General features: G+C 37.2%; 1 protein-coding gene across 2 annotated transcripts in view; it reads right to left on the bottom strand.

Annotated features, from left to right (window-relative positions):
• Positions 1 to 25,605, bottom strand: part of LAMA2 (laminin subunit alpha 2) — a 676,446-nt gene that overhangs the window by 250,719 nt on the left and 400,122 nt on the right. For both annotated transcript variants that reach the window (XM_040238873.1, XM_040238874.1), the window contains exons 18-19: positions 9,931 to 10,017; positions 4,120 to 4,331 (exon numbers count right to left, since the gene is read on the bottom strand). In XM_040238873.1, the coding sequence (XP_040094807.1) occupies positions 4,120 to 4,331; positions 9,931 to 10,017 (299 nt within the window). The remainder of the gene's footprint in view (positions 1 to 4,119; positions 4,332 to 9,930; positions 10,018 to 25,605) is intronic.

Below are 25,605 nucleotides of genomic sequence, written 5' to 3'. Positions count from 1 at the left end.
CACACACACACACACACACACACACACACACACACACACACACACACGAATAGTATCCAGCCATGAAAAAGGAGGCTATCCTGCTATTTGGATAAGCCTTGAGCATATTAGTCTAAGTAAGATAAATCAGAAAGAGAAAGATAAGTATTACATGATATAACTTATATGTGGGATCTAAATAAGTCAAACTCATAAAAAAACAGTGTGAAATGATGGTTACCATTGGATGGGGAGGGGTGAAGGGGTAAAATTGACGTTAAGGGTACAAACTTGGAACAAGTAGTAAATAAGATATAGTGATCTAACGCACAGCTATAATGAACATAGAAAAAATATTGTACTATAATTATGTAACAGGCTAAATATTGCTACAATGGCAACCACATTACAAAATATAAATTTATCAAAAAGGTTGTACACCTTAAATTGACAAAAACATATTGAATAAAATGTATATAAGACAAAATTTTTTCAAAAGTATTAGCAGTATAGCATTATAATTTTTTTAAATCACATTTGTTTTACAACTTATATACTAACTCCAACAATATAAATGTATTTGATTTCAGTAATCTTTTATCATTTTCTGTTATGAAGTTGTCTGATGTTATTCTGGAACATATAATAAATCAGTCTAAAAATTAACAGGCTTTTTCACAAATAGACTGGCAATTAATGGTTCACTCTGTACTCTGCAAGTGTATTTTTAACAGTACATATAATTACACTAATACCAGAATAAAAATGTGAGTGGGAGATGACACAGACATATAGATTATTCATAGATAGTTTTGGTAAATTTTTTACAATATTTCTTATCTCTGAATACTTCAATTTGAGTATAACTTATAAATACATTAGAGATAGCTACTCCATCAGCCTATGCTATTTTTCTATTCCTCTGACTAGAGGTTTTACTTAGTTTTATTGCTTTCTTAAAAATTGCTTGATTATTCTTCCAGTAGCTTGGCCTTCAGTGTCTGCTAACCTGATCTAGTCGGGTGGTCATTAAAAAACTGTCCCCAGCCAGTTATCTTCCTCAGGTAGTAGCCTAAAGATAGTCTGCAGGCTTCCCTGGTGGTTCAGATGGTACAGAATTGGCCTGAAATGCAGGAGACCTCGGTTCAATCCCTGGGCTTGGAAGATCCTCTGGGAGAGGGCATGGCAACCCATTCCAGTATTCTTGCCTGGAGAATCCCCATGGGCAGAGGAGCCAGTAGGGCTACAGTCCATGGGGTCCTAAAGAGTCGGACATGACTGGGTAACTAAGCACAGCATGGTGTATAGCTGGCATGTAAGAAGAGCCTGAAGGATATATTTTCTTTAAATATCCATTTCATTTGACTACTACAATTATTATAGAAAGAAAGAAAGATGAAGTTGCTCAGTTGTGTCCAACTCTGCGACTCCATGGACTAGCCCCCTAGGGTCCTCTGTCCATGGCGATTCTCCAGGCAAGAATACTGGAGTGGGTTGCCATGCCCTCCTCCAGGGGATCTTCCCGACCCAGGGATCAAACTCAGGTCTCCTGCATTGCAGGCAGATTCTTTACTGTTTGAGCTACCAGGGTAATCCTGAGAATTATTATATATATTTCTAATTTCTTTACATGTTTCATATATATATATGTACACACACAATATATCAATTAAAAAAATAAAATATAATTTATTTATTTTATTTTTAAAAATATTTATTTATTTATTATTTTACTTTACAATTCTGTATTGGTTTTGCCATACATTGACATGAATCCACCACGGGTGTACATGCATTCCCAAACATGAACCCCCCTCCCACCACATCTCTCTGGGTCATCCCCATGTACCAGCTTATCAATTTAAAAAATAAAATACCTTATACCTTATAATTTAAAAGTCACTTTTTTATTAGAGTGGAGAACACTTAATGATTAAATTTACTATAAAGTCATTTTAAAAATAAAGCAATAAAGCCAGTGCTCTGGGACAACCTAGAGGGAGAGGGTGGGGAGGGGGGCTCAGGATCGGGGGACACATGTATGCCTATGGCCAATTCATGCTGATGAATGGCAAAACCACCCCAATACTGTAAAGTAATTATCCTCCAATTAAAATAGTTAAAAAAATAAAGCAATGGAGAATTTTAGTGCAATTTTTAAATAAGATGTATGACATAAACAATATATGTAAATTTAAAGGGCAAAGTGTTCTTGCCTGGAGAATCCCAGGGATGGGGGAGCCTGGTGGGCTGCCATCTATGGGGTCACACAGAGTCAGACATAACTGAAGTGACTTAGCAGCAGCAGCAGCAGCAGAGGGCAAATTGGTAGAGGTGTACTTTTTATGAACAGATCCAGAGGCAACTAAAATAATAGTTTATTATGAATTTTCTTTTTGTAAAGGTTTACTAATTATGCATAGAGGAGCTATTATTTATATGAAACGTCATAAAATAGGTAAATAAGTTTCTGATATTTTTATATGCTAAAGAGCATTGAAAACATAATCATGTCTATACTTCATGGCAAGTGATAAAAAAATTGGTGATGATTCAAAAATGCTTTTATACTATATTCTTCTCTTGTTCTTCAAACTTCATGCTGCAGATTCGGAATTCACCACAATAAAGAGTGGAACTGTCCTTCAGCTTTATAGAAGGGGTTATTGGAAGATATAAGATGAGATCATTCTGTGAATACAGCTCTAGAATTGTTGAGCCATAAATAGTCACAACTACTATCAGCATCTCTACAAAGGAGCCAACAGGTGAGAATACCCCAGGCAGCTCACTAGACAGTTTCATGTGTTAGATCCTTTAATTCCCATAGAAAATTAGAATGCTTTATGTAAATGAGGAAACTGAATCTCAGTGAGCTCAAATGTCTTGCCCAGAGTCACAATGGTAGAAAGTATAGATCCTAGATGATATGCTTGAACTGGAGAGTTTCTTGAGCACCTTATGATTTTACACAGATGCCATAAACCCAGTGTTTAAAGGTGCTTCCGAGCCTGTTGGAAATTCTGCTGAAAAAACTTGACAATTTATAGGTGATATTAATAGCTGTTGACTATTCCAGAGAGTGGTTTGTTTTTGATTCAACAAACTGTCGTGTTTAAATGACAAAACGTTGGCCCTTATCTTCCAAACCTGTGATGAGAAAGACCCATTTCTTCTTGAAGTGGGGGACCCTAGCACGTCACTGGTATTTACAGCAGAGATGCTAACAGGCACAATATTGCCAGTGGCTTCTGTGAAGTTGCAGGTCCTGGGACCCAACTCAATGGTTAGAAGAATCCCTTCCTATATAATGAAGTCAGTAGAAGTGAATTGTTAAGCTGGTATCATAACCTGCTCTTCCTGAGGATTATCGCAGTAGGTGAAGTTGATTATGGCAGTGTCCAGCTCTAAGCTGATCTAACAAGGATGCTCCGTCTGTCTGACTCTCTACAATGAGATCTCTCTAGCATGTTACTGCTAATATTTTATGCAATACCAAATAATATAGTTGAGAAATTCAAGACAAGGGTAAGAATGTACTAATATGAATAAAGTCCTACAATAGCTAATTTTGTGGAAGTAAAATACAGAAATGGCATTCTATGAGTAGTCTTCAGCTGATGGTTAATCACTCAACAGTTACAAATGCTAGTGTGTAAGAATACTGGCAGTATATTTCACCTATTGTAAAACACAAGAATGTAAAGTTTACATATGAAAGCATAACAGATTAAAACCTACTGACAGATACTAATGAAATAATATGGGCAGATCAATGTATTTCAAGAAAATGATTAGAATTGAGATAAACAATAAGGATAAACAGGGCCTAATTTTCAAATTCTTCTTTCCTGTCCTAGACAAAAATTTACTTAAAAGTCTTTATCCCATGTGTAAACAGAAATATGTGTACCATTTGAAAAACAATGATACTTGAACAACACAGCAATTTTGAGAGGATTTCATCTATCGGTACAAAGGAAATGTATTAGAATATTCAGACTCTGTGTATAGGCTGGATATCTATCTTACACGTATTACAGGTAATTTCCTACTCTCCAATCCCCACTCAAGAACTCATCAGCTACTTTGAGGAGCAATGCCTCAATTCTGTCAGGACATCAATAGTTCACGACTTACGCTGACAGTTCTTTGCATCAACTGCGTCTCCAAAATATCCATCAGCACAGAGCTCACAGTACCGGCCTGTTGTACCTGGCTTACATATCAGACAGGAGCCAGACAAGCTGTCACAGCTGCCAGGAATGGAGAAGTCAAGGTTGTCATTGCATTGGCATGGCTGACACGATCCTCCAGGTACAGCAGGTTGTCCAAAATAGCCTTCTGCACACCTAAGGTGAAAAATTTCATCAGTGAGTATTTGGGAGGAACCCATGAAACCCACTGGGGGCAATGTTTATGTATTTATTTTATTCTATTTCTCTCCCAGGATATGTTTTCCCTTTAAGTGCTCCTTTTCTCAAATGCAAGGTGATTAAAAGAATGTTTTCTCTGTTACTTCAGTGTAGATACAAGATGAAATCCTGCCAGCTTCACTAGTAATTAGATTTCAGCCAGGGGGCGGGGGGGGAAAAAACACCTTGTCACTGGCAGTGAAGATGAGACCAAAGCATAATAAGAAATCTGCTGCTGGCACTCCGGAGGGATCCAGGTCCACGTTGGAAAGCCTTTGTAGTACAACACATCATATGTATCTACTCCAATTGGTTGTTTTCTGTACAAATATGTACGGTTCACATTTTTTTTTGTTGTTGTTGCAGCAAGAGTTTGTTATGAGGAAACAGGCTCACAAGGAAGTACAGTAGTAAGAATTCAGAATGTATTAAGCAGAAAATCGAAAGAGTCTCATTATTTGTGTGGGGGCCGTATCTCTGCATAGGCTTTTATATATTTGCATATCCATACAGAAACAGATTTCCATTGAAGAGTCTTTACCAAGGAGAAGCAGGCATGCTGCATATTACGGTAAAATGCCATAACGTGAGGCTTAATTGTCCCCACATCTCTCATTAGTAAACTCTAGTTCTTTTTTTTTTTTAAGGACTAAATACTACTTTACATATTTATTGGAAAAATAAAAATTCATTTATTTAGGAGGCATGGGAGAGATTGTTTTAAATTTTGTATCAGATTTCCCTTTAACCATGTGTTCTGTTTTAAAATGTTACTTAATGTTACAGATGCACAGATACACCTTTACAGGAAGCACTTATTTGTAATCTACTCTGTCTTCTCTCTCAGTTACATTTGCTCATGTTGCATATTAAGCTTTACTTGCCAAAGGAGACATGAAACAGTGCACTGAACTTTTATGGTCAAGCTAGCTCTGTTATCTGTGCCATCTTAGCAAAACAGAAAGTCCTTTACAGCAAGGGTCAAAATTGAAGGGGAATAAAAACAATGTGGGAGAATATATTTCAATAATACACTGTGTTTATGCTCACTTACTTACAGATATAAAAGTCACTATGTAGAGAAAAATCCTCTCTACTATAGAAACAGAAATGGTTTAAATCCAGCACATCATATAAGGACACTTTAATAATATGATTGTGGGAGAAAGTTATTAATTTTGTAAGTAAGATACATTGATTATTTTTCTAGAAAATTTACAGGTACCATAATAAGCTTGTAGAATTAAACATTTATCATACATTTTAATAAGATTACTAGTTTTAACAAAATATTTTAAGAATTGTGAAAAGTCATGATATAAATATTACTTGGAAGAATACTGCCACCTCCAAATACAATCGCTTATTCTTTATTGTAAAATATGAACTAATATTTCAGTGCATAAAATCCACCCCCGCCTCTATCCCTTAAGGATGGTATTCAGTAAAGATAACAAGAAAATCCTTTCAAATTTTAACCCAATTCTTCTTGCCTTACTTGATATTCAGAGCTCATGATCACATCCACATATATTCACATCTCATTTTGTTTACCATTAAGAGAGTGACTTTGCTCCACGAGAATAGCAATACATAATGATCATTATCACAGACAACAAAACCCCATTATTTTCAGCTCACTTTTCTGACCTGCTGCCCTCAGGAGAGATGGCATTATATAACAAGATCTGGAAATTTTTTTAAACAGACACCAATTAATCAGTCTGAAATTCTCCCACAACAATAATTTTAAAAACCAACTCAATCCACAAGAAAATAACTACAATTAAATAGAATCACTGAAGAAACATCTGCCTTTTTGTTGTAGGACATGTAAGGAGACTTACTGAACATACATGATACATCATTTCATATGCCACTTCAGTGAAAGTGAGCATTCAGATTTTATTACATGCGTGTGTGTGTGTGCATTTTTATACATAGAATAGTATTCTTATGAGATTTACAGAAATGTTTCAACAGAAATTAAAAAGTAGAGCCAGTGTCATCAGCATTTAGCTCACTTTTTTTTTCCCTCCATGTTCTTTTTAATTCCTCTTGATGCTCTGACAGTCATCCTTTTTTGACCATCAAAACACCGTCTCCTTGATTTTCTGTATTTTCTCCTCTTGTCCAGACAATAAAAGCCTAGAATCTCAACAAAGCACCATGATGAATACCCAGTTCCTTCACCCCTGGTTCTCTTCTTTTACTTTTGTTTAAAACATTACCTAGTCAGAGGAAGGCAGTAATATCTCAAAGTATGAGTACTCTGGCCCCAAGCAAAAGTTTCTGAAAACTGTAACTAGTGCCTTACATGTGACACGCTATCAGTTCACATTTTGTCATATTTTGTTTTGCCATCCTCTTGGTCATGATTTTTCTCCATTCCCTCAATTCAAGCAGCAAGGCCCCCTGGGCTGCATGACTGAGTAAAGGGATCTGACGGGAAGGAAAGCAGAAATATTGGAATCTTTTGGACTTTGGCTTTTAAAATCACCATTTCTATGAATGTGGCAACTCTTTCTGCAATGTATGCCAAACAGGAAAGGGATGGATTAGAAAGGTGAATGGAGGAGCAATGATGACAGCAGGAAGGTTGGTGGGTCCCAGTGTAGAAAGTGCACAGCAGTATGTGTCCTGTGCTCCCACAGGTGATAGGAAAGCAGTGGAGAGAGTTACTGGACTTGGGGGGAGAGGCAATCAGGTGGACAGTAAACAGAAGGAGGTCAGCAGAAATGTGCTTAAATGAATTACTCAAGACAGACTGACCCCAATATATGTCCACTGCCCCAAATCCAGTCTCTCCCTCTCTCTCGCTCACACACACACACACACACACACACACTCAAGCATTCAAGCCTCTTGGTACTAAGTAAGCTTGTTAGACTTTGGTTCTAACCAAAGCTAGAGGTGGAAAGTAGGAGAGAAGAGCAAAAAACGTTAAAACAAATTTTTAACATTTGAACATAAGTGATATATAACATTGGGTTTAAGTTTAAAGGATACTTGACTAAGATTATATGTCCAAGCTCTCATGGCTCTTACATATAAAGAATTTGATCTCAAAGTAGAAATTAAACTGAGATAAAAATATAAAGTTATAATTCCCATCTATCTGAGCTATAGTTTGAGATGCATTCTAGCTATATAATAAAACTAGGGGATTTATGATCACCTAAGATTAGAAAATGCTGAGTTAAACAAACTGAAGAGATGTTTTTCACTCCAGGACTGGTCAGAACTTTTGACAAGCTAATAGATGCTTCCCAGACTTCCATGATCATAGAACTCTATTCCAAGAACAAGAAGCTTGTGAAACACAGCTTCAGTTTTTCAACGCTGATTTCGTGTAAATGATGTGCATAACTGATTACTCTAATCACTCCCAGAATAGTTTTGATTACAAAATTTTCAGTGCAACCCACATCTCTTTCCTTCCCTGACCCTTAGTCTCTCTCACATCTACTTCAGCTGGCACATCTGCCAAAATGTTTCTAATATTTTGGATCCCCCAGGCGGCTCAGAGCTAAAGAATCCACCTGTTACTAAGGAGACGCAGGAGACACAGGTTTGATCTTTAAAGTCCCCGGGGTGAGGAAGATCCCCTGGAGTAGGAACTGGTAACCCACTCCAGTATTCTTGCCAGAAAAATCCCATGGACAGAGGAGCTTGGTGGGCTACAGTCCATGGGTCAGAAAGAGTTGGACACGACTGAGCATGCAATGCACACAAATATACTTTTTGGCTCATACAGAGGAATTTGATAGACTAAACATTCCTGGAAAGCCCTAATCCAAATTTTGGCTAGAAAAATATCACACATTTCATATAATAATAGTTTAAGATTATATTTGAAAAACTTGAGTTAAAGACAAGATATGCCATATGATAAGCTGTCTATGCATGTTTCTACCTTCTTTTGAATCAAATAAATAGACTTTAGAAAGGAAATCATCCTTTCTTTCAAGCATCTCTTTCCTAGGTGAATTTTATTATTCAGACTAGAATGTTCTCCAGAATACATTCAACTGTTCTCACTCACATTAAAAATGTGAGCTGCTTGAGGGCAAGGATGGTAGGATACATTTTCTTATAGCCTATGTTTAGTTTAGCCCTGTGCTCAGCACATAATAGCTAATAAACAAATGTTTATTAAATAAAATGTAGGAGTGTAAATTGTAGGTGGCTCAGAAACCACTGTCTAACATGTAGAAAACACATATTATGGAGCAGAGCAGTACAAATACATCAGAGACTAAGCTCACCTAGATTAGTGGATTAAATGGCCTTGTATGACAGCACAGCTGTCATTTTCCAGTTGCTAAAAAAAACCCCAAAAAACAAAAAAAGGTTGCCTGTAGTGAGCCAGAGGGGTTAGGCATTTGACATAAATCTGTCCAGGCAATGGTATGCTCTGCTATTACTGTAAGTAATATGCATGTGCCCCCCTTTTAAAAAAAATAAGCACAATCAAAGACTTCCAGTTTCTCAATTAAAATTGAATCCTCTTTATTTCAGCTCTGTTCCCCCATTATGAATTTACAAACGCTGCCATACTCACAAACAGTACTTGTTGCTGCTCAGAGCTATTGGCACTTTGTCCACAGACTGCTAGCTGCTGGCTGAATTCTCTCTGGGTGATTGGCCCTTGCTTCATTAACTTTATGCAGTCTGGTTGAAACAGACCTGATGGCTGCCAAGAGGACAGGAAAGGATAGGCAGAAACAGCCTTCTGTGGTGTTCACCTTGGTGATGCTGGGTGAAAGCAGGTCATTTCCTCTACCCCTCCCTCTACTTCCACCCTTGCCTAATCTCTAGTAATGGCAGCAAAAGAGACTGTTTTCAATGCTACAACCAGAGAGTTGTGCTGGTCAACAATATCATGGGAGAACTTTGTTCCATTTTCAGTGAACCTGAAATATGGAAGAACCTTTTCCTTGGAAAGATTTTAGGAGAAAAAATAATCATTCAAGTTACATAAAATAATATCCTGGATCCAATGCAAAACAACCTAGTAAAATCAACAGGAATTAAAATATTGACTTAGAAACAATTAGATGGTCATATAAATCATGATAATATATTACATTTGGTTTCAATTTTCAAATATATTTAAGGTGAATTATGGACCACTTGCTGAACTATGAACTACACACTTAAACTACATTTTAAGGACAAAAAGCTAATTATGAAAAATAAATGTTGCCAATGTAGACAGCAAGATAAATCTTAAAGTGCATGACTTTCCACTTGAGCAATACTTTCTAGAAAGATTGCAGGTTAATGCTTAACCTTTAAGATTAAAACATTAATCAAACATTCTCTGAGTGAATGGAGATTTATGGAGCAATTTCTAAAGAATAAATAAACTATAAGAATATAATGCATTTGTTTGACAAGTGTGGTAAGAAACTTTATTTCAACTCACCAAGTGTGGTGGCTTTTCTGGGGCAGTGCAAAAGATGATGAGGCCTGTGGTTTTATAACTCCCAAGGTGGAAATCACAGTGAAAGACAGTTGAGTACGTGCTTACCTCTCACAGCGTTGTCCTGAGTACCCAACAGGGCATTCATCACAGATCAAGCCAAGACTTTGGTCCAAATGGCATGTCGGGCTAAAGCTATGTTGATGTCATTGGAGAACAACAAGGACAAGGAAGAAACATACACAAAGTCATTAGTAGAATATTTTCATTTCTCTTCTTTTAATATTACTGTGACAAAAGGGTACAGGGTAGTCATTCTCATCTCACAGATGGAGATTAGGGTCTGGGAAGTGAAGGATGAAATGATACACCTATTTCTGCAGATGTGAATACAGTCCAGTGGAAAAGTGTCCCTGAAACATGTTAGTAATTAATATTTGACTGTTCTGCATCCCCAAACATCAGGAACAAATGGGATCCTACGGCTGCTCTTGAGGGATTCCTCAGGCCTGGCAAAACAGTCTTACATGTTTTCTCTCCACCCAAATCCTGATGAATTTGAAGCAACCCAAAGGAACCTGTTATAGATTTTGGAAAACTCAGAATGTGGACATGGAAACAGTGGTAGTGGTGGTGCTGGTGATGGGGTTCCTCTGCCCAGTACTGCTGTCACGGGTGGTTGGGTGCATGCGTGTGTGTGTGTCCAGGCCACTGCCCATGTATACTCACGGGTCAGCTGTTTACACAGATGGAACTCTTGGAAAAGCTTTCAGATAAGATCAAGCATATTCTGCCTAAATTTCTAACAAATCTAAACAAACCAAAACCATGTTGCCATTTCATATTTCTGCTATGTTCCAAAGTTTGCCTCTCTGCATGTATTTCTATTTGAAGTCTGAAATAACAGAGTTGAATACCAAGTCAGGAATCAGCAGAGTGATTATGTGCTAGCTTTAGCCTTCATCAACATGCTCAACTCTGGCCATTCTTCTTTGTCTTGTGAGAGACACCTTTCATGCATAGACCCTTACCTCAAGAGTGACACAATGGCTCTCTGAAGAGCCATCAACTGTTTTGAATTCTGTGAATTCTGCTACTTAACCATTTTAAAAGGAATGCCCCTGATTAATCTTTCTCCCATCATGCTTTCCCTAAGTAGATTTACTTTCTATTATATATGACAGGACAATTCAGTAGAATTTGGCTTGATGGCTAAATGAATTAAAGAAAGGACAACAAATTTAACTGGAAGTTTTGAATTCATTTTACTCTTGACAGTTTCATGACTTTGAAATACTTTGTTAACTTTTGTGCAGATCAGATCATGGTTACTATTTTTTAATATTATCCCTGTGGCTTAACTCATGGTAGTCCTGTAAAGATTTAATTAATTAATTTATTTTTAACTGAACTATACTTGATTTAAAATATTGTTTTAATTTTGGGTATACAGCAAAATGACTCAGTTATATGTATATATCTTTCGGATTATTCTCTATTATAGGTTATAAGAAGATATTGAAGAGTTCCCTGTGTTACACAGTAAGTCCTTGTTGCCTATCTATTTTATGTATAGTTTGTGTCTGTTAATCCCATATTACTAATTTATCCCTCCCCTACTCACTTTCCCTTTTGGTAACCATAAATTTGTTTTTTACATCTGTGAGTCTATTTTTATTCTATATTTACATTCACTTGTAGTATTTTTTTGGATTCCACATGTAAGTGATATAATACTTGTCTTTCTCTGTCTGATTTACTTCATTTAGTATGATATTCTCTAGGTCTATCTATGGTACTGAAAATGGCAGTATTTCATTCTTTTTGTAGCTGAGAAATAAATAAATAAATAAATAAATAAATAAATATATATATATATATTTACACACACATGCACTGTGTGTGTGAGTATGCGTGCTCAGTTGTGTTCAACTCTTAGCAACCCTCAGGACTGCAGTCTGTCAGGCTTCTCTGTTTATGGAATTTTCCAGGCAAGAATACTGGAAAGGGTTGCTGTTTCCTACTCCAGGGGATCTTCCCAACCCAGAGACTGAACCCACGTCTCCTGCATTGGCAGGCGGATTCTTTACCACTGAGCCACCTGGGAAGCCCCCCCATCTTCTTAAATCAATTGTCTGTGGATGTGCACTTGGGTCGTTTCTATGTCTTGGCTATTGCAAATAGTGCTGCTATAACACTGGGGTACATGTATCTTTTCAAATTAAGAGTTTTTTTTTTTTTTCTGGATATATGTCCAAGAGTAGAATTGCTGGCTCACATGGCAGCTCTATTTTCAGTTTTTTAAGGAACCTCCATACTATTTTCTGTAGTGGATGTACCAATTTAGATTCCCAGCAGCAGAGTAAGAAGATTCCCCCTTTTCTCTAAACCTTCTCCAGCATTTATTATTTGTAGACTTTTTGATGATAGTCATTCTGACCAGTGTGAAGCAATAACTCACTGTGGTTTTGCTTTTCATTTCTCTAATAATTAGCAATGAACATCTTTTCAGGTGCCTACTGGTCACCTGTATGTCTTCTTCAGAGAAATGTTACACCTGCCCATTTTTTGATTGGGTTATTTTTAAAGATTTAATAATTCTTATTTGTTGATAGTAGCAAGCTATTAGAACCAAGTAGTTTTATCATTACAAAAAAAAAATCCCACAGAAGTATAGTCACAGATGTAGAAAATAAACTTCTGGTTACCAGGGTGTAGGGGGGGTGGATAAATTGGAAGACTAGGGTTACATATACATACTACTGTACATAAATTCTACAACATGGATCTATGTGTGCTTAGCTGTGTCCGACTCTTTGTGAGCCCATGAATTATAGCCTGCCAGGCTCCTCTGTCCATGGAATTTTCCAGGCAAGACTACTGGAATGGATTTTTTTTCTCCTTTTATTAAAGATAAAATATATTTATTTATAAATTGATTCACATAGGCTATAAAATATTCTTTATAAACAATATTGTTCAAATCTCACTTATTCATAGGAGACAATGACCATTTTATCACTTTTAAAACTTTTATTATAAAAGAAATCCATGCATATGGTAAAAACCTTAATAGTTTAAATGGTACAATAATGAAAACCACACCTCCCTGAAAAGTCAACTTCAATTCCACACCCCAAAGAAGACTACCGTGAACTGTTTGTGTGTGTGAATCTTTCCAGAAATGATGAAACCATTGGCAAAAGGATAAATAAAAGATGGTATGTGATTATTTTAATTTGCTTTCCATTAATTAGGAGAAATTTTGGTAATCTTTCTCTCATGCATGTTTGCTATTTGTGTATATACATGAGTACATTTTTCTATAAATAGCTTTTTTATGTCTTTTCCAGAATCATATTGGGCAATGGTTATTTTTTCTTACTTATTGGTAAGAGTTCTTTATACATTTCAGGGATTAGCTATTTTCCTGTGTGTTGCATATCAAATTCTCATTTTTCAAAATTTTGGTTATCATTATGAAGATTATACAGAAATGTTTAAATAAGTATGGTTAATAACCTCTATTTTAGTAGTCTGTGGTTTTAGGTCAAATATAGTAAGCCCTTCTGACTTCAATTTTTTTTTTTTTTTGGCTACTCTTGGTCTTCACTTCTGCAAAGGCTTTCTCCAGTCGTGCTATGTGGGCCTCTTGTTGTGGTGGTTCTCTTGTTGCAGAGCACAGGCTCTAAAGCCCCAGCTCAGTATTGTGGCACACGGGCTTCATTGCTCTGTGACTTGTGGAATTTTCCTGGATCAGGGATCAAACCCGTGTCCTCTGCACTGAGAGACAGATTTTCAACCACTGGACAAGATACAGTATTTAAAACTATGTGTTACTGTAGCAAGTATAAATTAGCTCCTTAATAGATCATCATAAAAATTCTTCAATACATTTTCTTGCACAATGGACTAGTCATTTGGTATGAGCAAAGGAGTAAAAACTAAATTTCAATCTTAGTTTTTACACCTAAATTAATTCCAGATTGATAAAAGATTTAAGCTGATGTGTGGAATGGATTGCCATGCCCTTCTCCAGAGGATCTTCCTGAATCAGGGATAGAACCCGTATCTCTTGCATGTGGCACTAGAGCCACTTGGGAATAAGAACCTACTGTAGAGCACAGGGAATTCTATTCAGTACTCTGTAAGGGCCTACATGGGAAAGAAATCTTTAAAAAAAGAGTGGATATATTAATATGCATAACTGATTCACTTTGCTGTACAACAAAATCTAACACAACAGTGTAAATCAACTACACCCCCCCAAAAATTAATATTATTTTTTTCAATTCAGTGAAGCATTTTACATGAATCTATTGAGGTAAGTGGGAAAAATCTGGCCCAATACATCCTGAGTATACAAATCTTACTCAAATTAAAGATGTCACATTAGGTGGCTGCTACAAGCAGAAGAACAAGCCATCCTCAGCCTGCGATCTCTGAGAGGAGACTCATCTTTCAGAGTGCAGCCTGTGGGAGCACACCAAGGGGGATTTTCTTGGCAAGAGTATGACTGCACTGAAGAGAAGAGGCACATGTTTAAATGGAAAGAAACATTTTTTTAACTCCTCACTCCGTGATTTACTATTGTTTTCAGACATAAAAGGAGGCCTGGATTTTGACAAACCTCTATAATGCATGTATGCCTTCTTTTAAAACTGGCATTATTTAATTGCCTTATCATCTACAGAGAAAGTAATTCTTAACTAAAAGAAACCCCTAGGTTTCCCACCCATGTGGGACTATGGTGATTGAAAGGAAACCATGCTCTCCTGTCCAAAGATGGTGAAAGAATAGGAGGGAGACCACTTTCTCCCCCACAAATTCATCAAACTATCATTTGAATGCTGAGCAACTTCCACCAAACAACTCCTGAATGCTGGCGGAGGACACCAGGCACCCAGAAAGGAAGCCCATTCTCTTTGAAAAGATGTAGGACAAAATATAAAGACAAAAAGAGAGACAAAAGAGTTACAGACTGAGACCTGTGCTGGGGAGGGAGTCATGAAGGAAGAGAAGTTTCCAAACAGTAGGAAACCCTCTCACAGGAAGGTCTGAGGGCGGTTTTTGGAGTCTCAGAGGGCAACATAACCAAGAGAAAAAAAAAAAACAAAAACAGAACATGCTCCTAACCACAACTGCCAGCAAAGTAGCTCAGACGCTCATATCCGCCACCAGCAAGTGGGGGCTGGACAAGGAGGGGTGGGCTGTGTAATTGATGCTTAGGGTAAGGACTGGGTCTGAGTGCCCTGAAGACAATCTGAGGGAGCTAATGTGAGATAGCAACCCAAACTGTGAGATCACTGGAGAGGAAAAAAAAAAAAGAGATCTTTCCCGCAAAAGGCTCTAAGGTGCAGCCTAGCCTGCTCACAGAATAAAGGAGTGCGTGAATACCAAAGGAGAGTTAGCCAATGGTGTACAGGCCTCTCCCAGTGGCAGAGAGGTAGGTGTGTGACAGCCAGAGCCAGAAGGCAAGGGGCAGGGGCAATCTTGGTGCCAGAGACTGGCATCCTCCACCAAACTGTGAGCAGGCTCCCAGTTGCTAACCACGTCTTCCTGGGATCCTGGACAGTTGCCATTTCCCAGGAAGGTCACAGCCTGAGATCAACTCCCCAGAGGAGACACACAGCACACCTGGGATACGAGCTGTCACGGCACCCCTGGGAAACCGAGCAGCTGGGACCAGGGAGGTGATTAAGATGCACAGCCCACCTGGGACAGTGCACTCGCCAAGCACCTGGCCACCTGAGCTGCTCGGACCTGGGAAGGGCACAAAACACACACCCAGCTGAGTCTGTGCCCTTGCAGAGTACCTGAGAACTTGAGCGGCTTAGACCTGGGTAATGTACGAAACACAGGGTTCGCTTTGGACAGTGTCCCTGCAGAGCATCCTGGAGCCTGAGCAGTGTAGACCCAGGAAGAACACACCACCTTGAGCTGGGGCAAACCCAGTGTGGTCTATATAATGCGAACACTCCCCACACACACCAGCGGTATTTATTTGCAGGGTCCCTTGCTCACCACAAGACAACTGAACAAGTGAGCCTAAATAAGTGACCACCTTCGCCCCCTTGTGTCAGGGTGGAAATTAGACACTGAAGAGACTTGCAAATAGAGGAAGCCAAAATAAACAAAGAAGGAACCGATCTGGAAGTGACAGGTGCAACAGATTAACAGCCTGTAGTTAACATTGACTAAGCATTGGAGAGGGCCTACAGACCTTGAGAACAAGTAAAAGCTGGAACAAGGAACTATCTGAAACTGAACTGACCCCACACTGCCCACAAAAGCTCCAGAGAAATTCCTAGATATATTTTTACTATTATCACTTTAAAAATTTTCTTATAATTTAAGTTCTTTATCACTCCTTTAATTTTTATTTTTATAACCTATTACCTTGCGAAAAAAGACCCTATTTTAAAGCAAATTTCATATATATATATTTCATAATTTTTGTGATTGATTTTGTTTTGTATTTTTAATTTTTTTTTGAGAGTCTAACCTCTACTCTAGATTTTTAATCTTTGTTTTTGGTATTTGTTATCAATTTTGTACCTTTAAGAATCTAATCTTCAGTATCCATTTTCACTTAGGGGTGTGATTACTGGCTTGATTGCTCTCTCCCCTTTTGACTCTCCCTTTTCTCTCCCAGGTCACCTCTATCTCCTTCCTCCCCCTTCTCCTCTCTACTTAACTCTGTGAATCTCTCTGGGTGTTCTGGGCTGTGGGGAACACTTAGGAAACTGATTACTGGCTAGATTAGTCTCTCCTGTTTTGACTCCCCCTCTGTTCCTCCTGGTCACCTCTATCTCCCTCCTCCCTCTTTTCTTTACTATGTAACTCTGTGAATCTCTCTGGGTGTTCCAAACTGTGGAAAGCCCTTAGGAAATTGATTACTGGCTAGACCGTTCTCTCCCCTTTTGACTCCCCCTCTTCTCCTGGTCACCTCTGTCTCCCTCCTCCCTCTTCTCTTCTCCATGTAATTCTGTGAACATCTCTGTGTGTCCCTCGCTGTGGAGAATTGTTTCACCATTAACCTAGATGTTTTATTATCAGTGCTGTTTGGATGGAGAAGTCTTGAGGCTACTGTAAGAATAAGACTGAAAGCCAGAGGCAGGAGGCTTAACCCCAGAACTTGAGAGCATCAGAGAACTCCTGATTCCAGGTAACATGAATAGACAAGAGCTCAACCAAAGGCCTCCATACCTACACTGAAACCAAGCTCCACCCAAGAATCAACAAAATCCAGAGCAAGACAACCACACTAATTCTCAAGCAAAGCAGGAACACAACCCTGAGCATTAAAAGACAGGCTTTCCAAAGCCATCCCAAACCCATAGACACTCCAAAACTCACTACTGGACACTTCACTGCACTCCTGAAAGAAGAGATCCAGCTCCACCCACCAGAACACAAACATAAGCTCCCCTAATCAAGAAACCTTGACAACCACTAGTCCAACTCCACCCACAGGGAGCAAGCTTCACAACAAAGAGGAACCAAACACAGCAATCTAAACAAAAGGAAAAGGCAGAGACATATTCAGCAGGTGAAGGAACATGATAAATGCCCAGTAAACCAAACAAAAGAGGAGGAGACAGGGAGTCTTCCTGAAAAAGAATTCAAAATTATGATAGTACAGATGATCCAAAATCTTGAAAACAAAATGGAGTTACAGATAAATAGACTAGAGACAGGGATTGAGAAGATGCAAGAAATGTTTAACAAGGACCTAGAAGAAATAAAGAAGAGTCAATCAATAATGAATAATGTAATAACTGAGATCAAAAGCACCCTGGTGGGAATAAACAGTAGAATAACTGAGGCAGAAGAGAGGATAAGTGATGTGGAAGATAGAATGTTAGAAACAAATGAAGCAGAGAGGAAAAAAGAAAAAAAAGAATTAAAAGAAATGAAAACAACCTCAGAGACCTCTGAGACAATGTTAAACACCCCAAGATTCAAATAATAGGAGTCCCAGAAGAAGAAAACAAAAAGAAAGGGCATGAGAAAATACTTGAGGAGATAATAATTGAATACTTCCCTAAAATGAGGAAGGAAATAGCCACCCAAGTCCAAGAAACCAGAGAGTCCCAAACGGTAAACCCAAGTCAAAACACCCCAAGACACATATTAATCAAACTAACAAAGAACAAACACAAAGAGCAAATATGAAAAGCACCAAGGGAAAAGCAACAAGTTATACACAAGGGAATCCCCATAAGGATGACAGTGATCTTTCAATAGAAACTCTTCAGGCCAGAAGGGAATGGCAGGACATACCTTAAGTGATAAAAGAGAAAAACCTACAACCCAGATTACTGTACTTAGTAAGGATCTCATTCAGACATGAAGGAGAAATCAAAAGCTTTATAGACAAGCAAAAGTTGAGAGAATTCAGCATCACCCAACCAGCTCTTCAACACAGATCTTCTCTAGACAGGAAACACAGAAAAGGTTTATAAACTCGAAACCAAAACAACAAAGCATATGGCAATGCGATCATACTTATCAATAATTACCTTAAATGTAAATGGGTTGAATGCCCCAACCAAAAGACAAAGACTGGCTGAATGGATACAAAAACAAGACCCCTATATATGCTGTCTACAGGAGACCCACCTCAAAACAAGGAACACACACAGACTGAAAGTGAAGGGCTGGAAAAAGATATTTCATGCACATGGAGACCAAAAGAAAGCAGGAGTAGCAATACTCGTATCAGATAAAATAGACTTTGAAATAAAGACCATGAAAAGAGACAAAGAAGGACATTACATAATGTTCAAAGGATCAATCCAAGAAGATATAACAATGATAAATATATATGCACCCAACATATGAGCATCTCAATATGTAAGGCAAATGATAAAAAGTATGAAAGGGGAAATTAACAGTAACACAATAATAGTGGGAAACTTTAGTAGTTCACTCATACCTATGAATAGATCAACGAAACAGGAAATCAGCAAGGGTACACAAGCTTTAAATGATACAATGGATCAGTTAGACCTAATTGATAGCTATAGGACATTTCATCCCAAAACAACAAATTTTACCTTTTCCTCAAGTGCACACAGAACATTCTCCAGGATAGATCACATCCTGGACCATAAATCTAGCCTTGGTAAATTCAAAAAGGTTGAAATCATTTCAAGTTTTTTTTTTATCACAATGCAGTAAGATTAGATGTCAGCTACAGGAAAAAAAAAACTATTAAAAATACAAACAGATGGAGGCTAAGCAACATGCTTCTGAATATCCAACAAATCATGGAAGAAATCAAAAAGTAAATAAAAATATGCATATAAATAAATTAAAATGAAAACACAACAACCCCGAAACTATGGGATTCAGTAAAAGCAGTGCTAAGAGGAAGGTTCATAGCAATACAAACTTACCTCAAGAAACAAGGGGAAAATAAATGACCTAACTTGACACCTAAAACAACTAGAAAAAGAAGAAATAAAGAAACCCAGGGTTAGTACAAGGAAAGAAATAATGAAAATTAGAGCAGAAATAAATGAAAAGGAAACAAGGGAGACTATAGCAAGAATCAACAAAACTAAAAGCTGGTTCTTTGAGAAGATAAATAAAACAGACAAACCATTAGCCAGACTCATCACAAAATAAAGGGAGAAGAATCAAATAAACAAAATTAGAAATGAAAATGGAGAAATCACAAAAGACAACACAGAAATACAAAGGATCATAAGAGACTACTATCAGCAACTATATGCCAATAAAATGGACAACTTGGAAGAAATGGACAAATTCTTAGAAAAGCATAGTCTTCCAAAATGGAACCAGGAAGAATTTAAAATTTTAACAGACCCATCACAAGCATGGAAATTGAAACTGTAATCAAAAATCTCCCAACAAACAAAGCCCAGGACCAGATGGCTTCACTGGTGAATTCTACCAAAAATTTAGAGAAGAGCTAACACCTATCCTACTCAAACTCTTCCAGAAAATTGTAGAGGAAGGTAAACTCCCAAACTCATTCTATGAGGCCACCATCACCCTAATGCCAAAACCTGACAAAGATGCCGCAAAAAAAGGAAACTATAGGCCAATATCACTAATGAACATAGATGCAAAAATCCTCAAAAAAATTCTAGCAAACAGAATCCAACAGCATATTTAAAAGAACATACATCACAATCAAGTGGGCTTTATCCCAAGGATGCAAAGATTCTTCAATATTTGAAAATTAATCAATGTGATACACCACATTAACAAATTGAAAAATAAAAGCCATATGATTATCTCAATAGACACAGAGAAAGCCTTTGACAAAATTATTATAAAAACTCCCCATAAATAGGGCATAGAAGGAACATACTTCAACATATTAAAAGCCATATATGATAAACCCACAGCAAACATTATTCTCAATGGCAAAAAATTGAAAGCATTTCCCCTAAAGTCAGGAACAAGACAAGGATGCCCACTCTCACTACTACTACTCACATAGTTTTGGAAGTTTTAGCCACAGCAATCAGAGAAAATAAAGAAATGAAATCCAAGTAGCAAAGAAGAAGTAAAACTCTCACTGTTTGCAGATGACATGATCCTCTATATAGAAAACCCTAAAGACAACACCAGAAAATTACTAGAGCTGATCAATGAATATAGTATAGTTGCAGGATATAAAATTAATACACAGAAATCTTATGCATTTCTATACACTAAGAATGAGAAAACAGAAAGAGAAATGAAGGAAACAATCCCATTCACCATTGTGACGAAAAGAATAAAATACTTAGGAATAAATCTACCTAAAGAAACAAGAGGCCTATATATAGAAAACTATAAAACACTGATGAAAGAAATCAAAGATGACACAGATTGATGGAGAAATATATCATGTTCATGGATCGGAAGAATCAATATAGTGAAAAGGAGTATTCTACCCAAAGCAATCTATAGATTCAATGCAATCCCTATCAAGCTACCAACAGTATTTTTCACAGAACTAGAACAGATAATTTCACAATTTGTATGGAAATACAAAAAAAAACCTCGAACAGCCAAGCAATCTTGAGAAAGAAAAATGGAACTAGAGGAATCAACCTGCCTGACCTCAGAGTATACTGCAAAGCTACAGTCATCAAGACAGTATGGTACTGGCACAAAGACAGAAATACAGATCAATGGATCAAAATAGAAAGCCCAGAGATAAATCCACACACCTATGGACACCTTATCTTTGAGAAAGGAGGCAAAAATATACAATGGAGAAAAGACAATCTCTTTAACAAGTGATGCTGGGAAAATGGTCAACCACCTGTAAAAGAATGAAACTAGAACACCAACACCATACACAAAAGTAAACTCAAAATGGATTAAAAATCTAAATATAAGACCAGAAACTATAAAATACCTAGAGGAAAACATTGGCAGTACACTCTCTGACATGAATCACAGAATGATCCTCTATGACCCACCTCCCAGAGTAATGGAAATAAAAGCAAAAATAAACAAATGGGCTTAATTAAAAGAATATATCTCAAAAATATACAAGCAGCTCCTGCAGCTCAATACCAGAAAAATAAGTGACCCAATCAAAAAATGGGCCAAAAGAACTAAACAGACATTTCTCCAAAGAAGACATACAGATGGCTAACAAACACATGAAAAGATGCTCAGCATCACTCATTATCAGAGAAATGCAAATCAAAACCACAATGAGGTACCATCTCAGATGGGTCAGAATGGCTACTATCAAAAAGTCTAGAAACAATAAGTGCTGGAGAGTGTGTGGAGAAAAGGGAACCCTTTTACACTGTTGGTGGGAATGCAGACTAGTATAGCCAATATGGTGAACAGTGTAGAGAGTGTAAGTTTTTTTTTTCCTTAAAAAAACTGGAAACAGAACTGCCATACAACCCAGCAATCACACTGCTGGGCATACACACTGAGCAAACCAGAAATGAAAGAGACACATGTATCCCAATGTTCATCACAGCACTGTTTACAATAGCTAGGACGTGGAAGCAACCTAGCTGTCCACTGACAGATGAATGGGTAAGAAAATTGTGGTACATAGACACAATGAAATATTACTCAGCTATTAAAAAGAACACATTTGAATCAGTTCTAATGAGGTGGATGAAACTGGAGCCTATTATACACAGTGAAGTAAGTCAGAAAGAAAAACACCAATATGGTATATTAAGGCATATAAATGGAATTTAGAAACATAGTAACAACAACCCTATATATGAGACAGCAAAAGAGACACAGATATAAAGAACAGAATTTTGGACTCTGTGGGAGAAGGTGAGGGTGGGATGATTTGAGAGAATAGCATTGAAACATGTATTTATCATATGTGAAATAGATGACCAGTTCAAGTTCAATGCATGAAACAGGGCACGCAAAGTTGGTGCAATGGGACAATCCAGAGGGATGGGATGGGAAGTGAGGTGGGAGGGGCTTCAGGATGGGGGACACATGTACACCCGTGGCTGATTCATGTCAATGTATGTCAAAAACCACCATAATACTGTAAAGTAATTAGCCTCCAATTATAATAAATTAATTAAATAAATAAGAAAGGAAACCACATCGATTATTTTTTAATCCTCAATTAGTTTACTATAATTCATGTCAAAGGTGCTCCATAAAGCTTCTGACACTTTAAAACTATTCATAAAATAGATTTCAAATTTTTAAATATACTCCTGCCTCAGTTAGAATGACAGAAGTAATGTAAAATGAACTCATTGACAAAAAACAATGCCTTTTCAGAAAAAATTAAACAATAACAATATATCAGATTTGACTAGCTCTTTACATTTTTAGTGAGCTTTTACGAATAACTCTATCAAATTTTCACAAAATCGTATGAGCTGGTTGGGTGGGCATAATTGTTCTTATCCAAAGTCATATGCTAATTTGCAGGAGAATTTAGCATGGAATCCAAAACTTTGTTTCTCACTTGATGTTCTCTTTTCCCTATTTGTTGCTGTTTAGTGACAAGGCCATGTCCGTCCGACTCTTTGTGACCCCATGGACAACAGCATGCCAGGCTTCTCTGTCCTTCAAACCTTCTTAATTCAGAATTAAGTAAATTTAAACTTTGACTGAAGTGACAGCACACAAACTTCTAGTGGTGTAACTACTTGACACAATGAGTCTAAATAAAAGCTCCTCATAAAATATGTTTGTATTTATGCTTCAACACCCTTTAAACAATGTAAACAGGGTTCATTCCCTTGCTGCTGTAACTGTAGCTATAACTATGGAGAAGATGGTATTCAGCCACAAACAAAAAATTAGAATAAGAAATAAACATGTACATCAAGAAATGTCTATAGAATTTGGATTGGCAAATGCAGCAACTTGACACTGATTTTGGCAAATACATGAAGCTAACTGTTCTATGAAAGAAAGAGGGAACTGGAAGATATTTGCTAACTTCAGGAGATTCCAAAATTATGTCATCTAACTGTAATTGGCCAGCTTCACACCAGCAGAGGCCCTGTTCTGCTTCCTGGCTTAGTCACTCCACAGAAGACACAAGCAACCAAGAATAGCAGGCATTTTTCACAAACAGGGAGCAAGAGAAGCTATTGCCAGAATAAATCGTAAGGATCTACACAAAGAAACAGTCTTTTTAAATGATTTTTATTTTTATAGATTTTTATATTTATGTTGATCCATTTATAAGTAAGTGTATATATGTACATATAAATTAATATGTATGTGAGCATATGTGTGTATTTACATATGTCAAGGTACAAACACAGATACAATCCACTTTGTTCCAGAAACTATTTAATTCTAACTATCAAAATATGTACATTAAGATAAAATGATGCAATAAAAGAGAACACAACTAAAAATTAACATAAAAATTAAGGGTATATTTAGAGTGCAGAATTCATATTATAAAAATGCATTTATATGGGTATATGTATATATTGTACAATATGTTCATTGCATAGTGGCAGATCAACATGTGGCTTTGAACTTTCTCACAGCCAGGGCAAGAGGGAACCCAGAAACCTCTTGTTTCCTGTGATGTGATAGGAAATAATGAATTCTTTCACTACTAGCACAAAGTTTTCAACATTGAGGGTTAGACAATCAGGACATGTTCTATGTTTGCATGTACAATAGTGGAGCAGTACTCCTTTTAACTAATTGTTATCTGGAACTCTTGCACAGGGGAAGAAAGATAAAATGGGATAAGATGCTACAATGTGTCAGTGAATGAGGAAACTAGGGTAAGATGGTAAGACTGTCCATGCATAACTGCTGAAGGAGTGGAAGACTGAGAAGAAGAGGAGAAAAATGAAGGGAAAACTCATCTTACTTCATAACTATGGTTTGGGCCACATGAATTTTTGAAATTTGTCCATAGACTTTTCTTTATTTCAGTTCAATGACCTCTGTTCTACTTATTCTCATGAGACTCATTAAGCAAACATATTTCTTTAATTGTGTTCAAAGGGTGTAAAATCTGATGGAATATCCATAATTGGATTTTGTAATTAGAATTGCATGTTTTCTGTGTTTCTCTAAACATAAGCTTCGCATTCAGCAAAAGCGGAACATGATCTGAGTAAAGTCTGCATGCTGATAAAGTATGAAAGCAAATACTTAGCACAGTGCCACAATAAGTTATAGTTATAATTTAAGAACAGTTTAAGTATTTTGCCAACATATATGTTGGTTTGTCTAATGCTGAAGGCATTTAGTTACTCATTTCAGTGGGAAGTGTTAGCTGCTCAGTCGTGTCCAGCTCTTTGCGACACCACGGACACCACCAGGCTCCTCTGTCTATATTCTCCAGACAAGAATACTGGAGTGAGTTGCCATTCCCTTCTCCAGGGGATCTTTCTGAGTGAGGGATAGAATCCAGGTTTCCTGCATTATAGGCAGATTCTTTACAATCTGAGCCAAAAAGGAAGCCCTAGTTACTTATTAGGTATTAATAATTAAACCTGCAGCTTTTCATCCTGCTTCAGTCTCTTAAGTTTGAGTTAGCATAGCTATCACCAAACAGCAGTCATTTTTTACAATGGACATTCACAGTTTTACTGACATTAAGTTCTATTAAATTTGTTTCCTCTCTTCAATGTCTCTATAATTGTTTCTGTTTCTATAGCCCCACTGGAAGAAGCACAGAGAGGTGAATCAGAATATATGGATTCTAATATTTGTTCTGCCATAAGCAAGCTATGATCACGATCAAGGCATTTAATTTCTCTGGAGTTTACTGTTTTCTTTCTGATAGATGGGACCAGTAAGATACATGATAATCTCATATGTGGACACAAAACAATATGTGGCAAATTGTCTAAAATGCCTAATGTTCTAAATTGCTGAAAAATGTTGCTGAATTGAACATTTCCTTAACTTTCCTTTCATCTTGGTATAAGTACTAACTTTAACAACTATTGGGGAAAACCACTAGACCATTGAGGTATGACCTAAAACAAATCCCTTCTGATTATACAGTGGAAGTGAGAAATAGATTTAAGGGACAAGATTTGATAGATAGAGTGCCTGATGAACTATGGACGGAGGTTCGTGACATTGTACAGGAGATAGGGATCAAGACCATCCCCAAGAAAAGGAATGAAATAAAGCAAAATGGCTGTTTGAGGAGGCCTTAAAAATAGCTGTGAAAAGAAGAGAGGCAAAAAGCAAAGGAGAAAAGGAAAGATATAAGGATCTGAATGCAGAGTTCCAAAGAATAGCAAGGAGAGATAAGAAAGCCTTCTTCAGCGATCAATGCAAAGAAATAGAGGAAAACAATAGATG

The sequence above is a fragment of the Oryx dammah genome, unplaced genomic scaffold, assembly GCF_014754425.2.
Source record: "Oryx dammah isolate SB20612 unplaced genomic scaffold, SCBI_Odam_1.1 HiC_scaffold_4, whole genome shotgun sequence".
NCBI lineage: Eukaryota > Metazoa > Chordata > Mammalia > Artiodactyla > Bovidae > Oryx > Oryx dammah.
The sequence above is the reverse complement of the archived record's forward strand: the minus strand, read 5'-3'. Positions and strand labels throughout refer to the sequence as shown.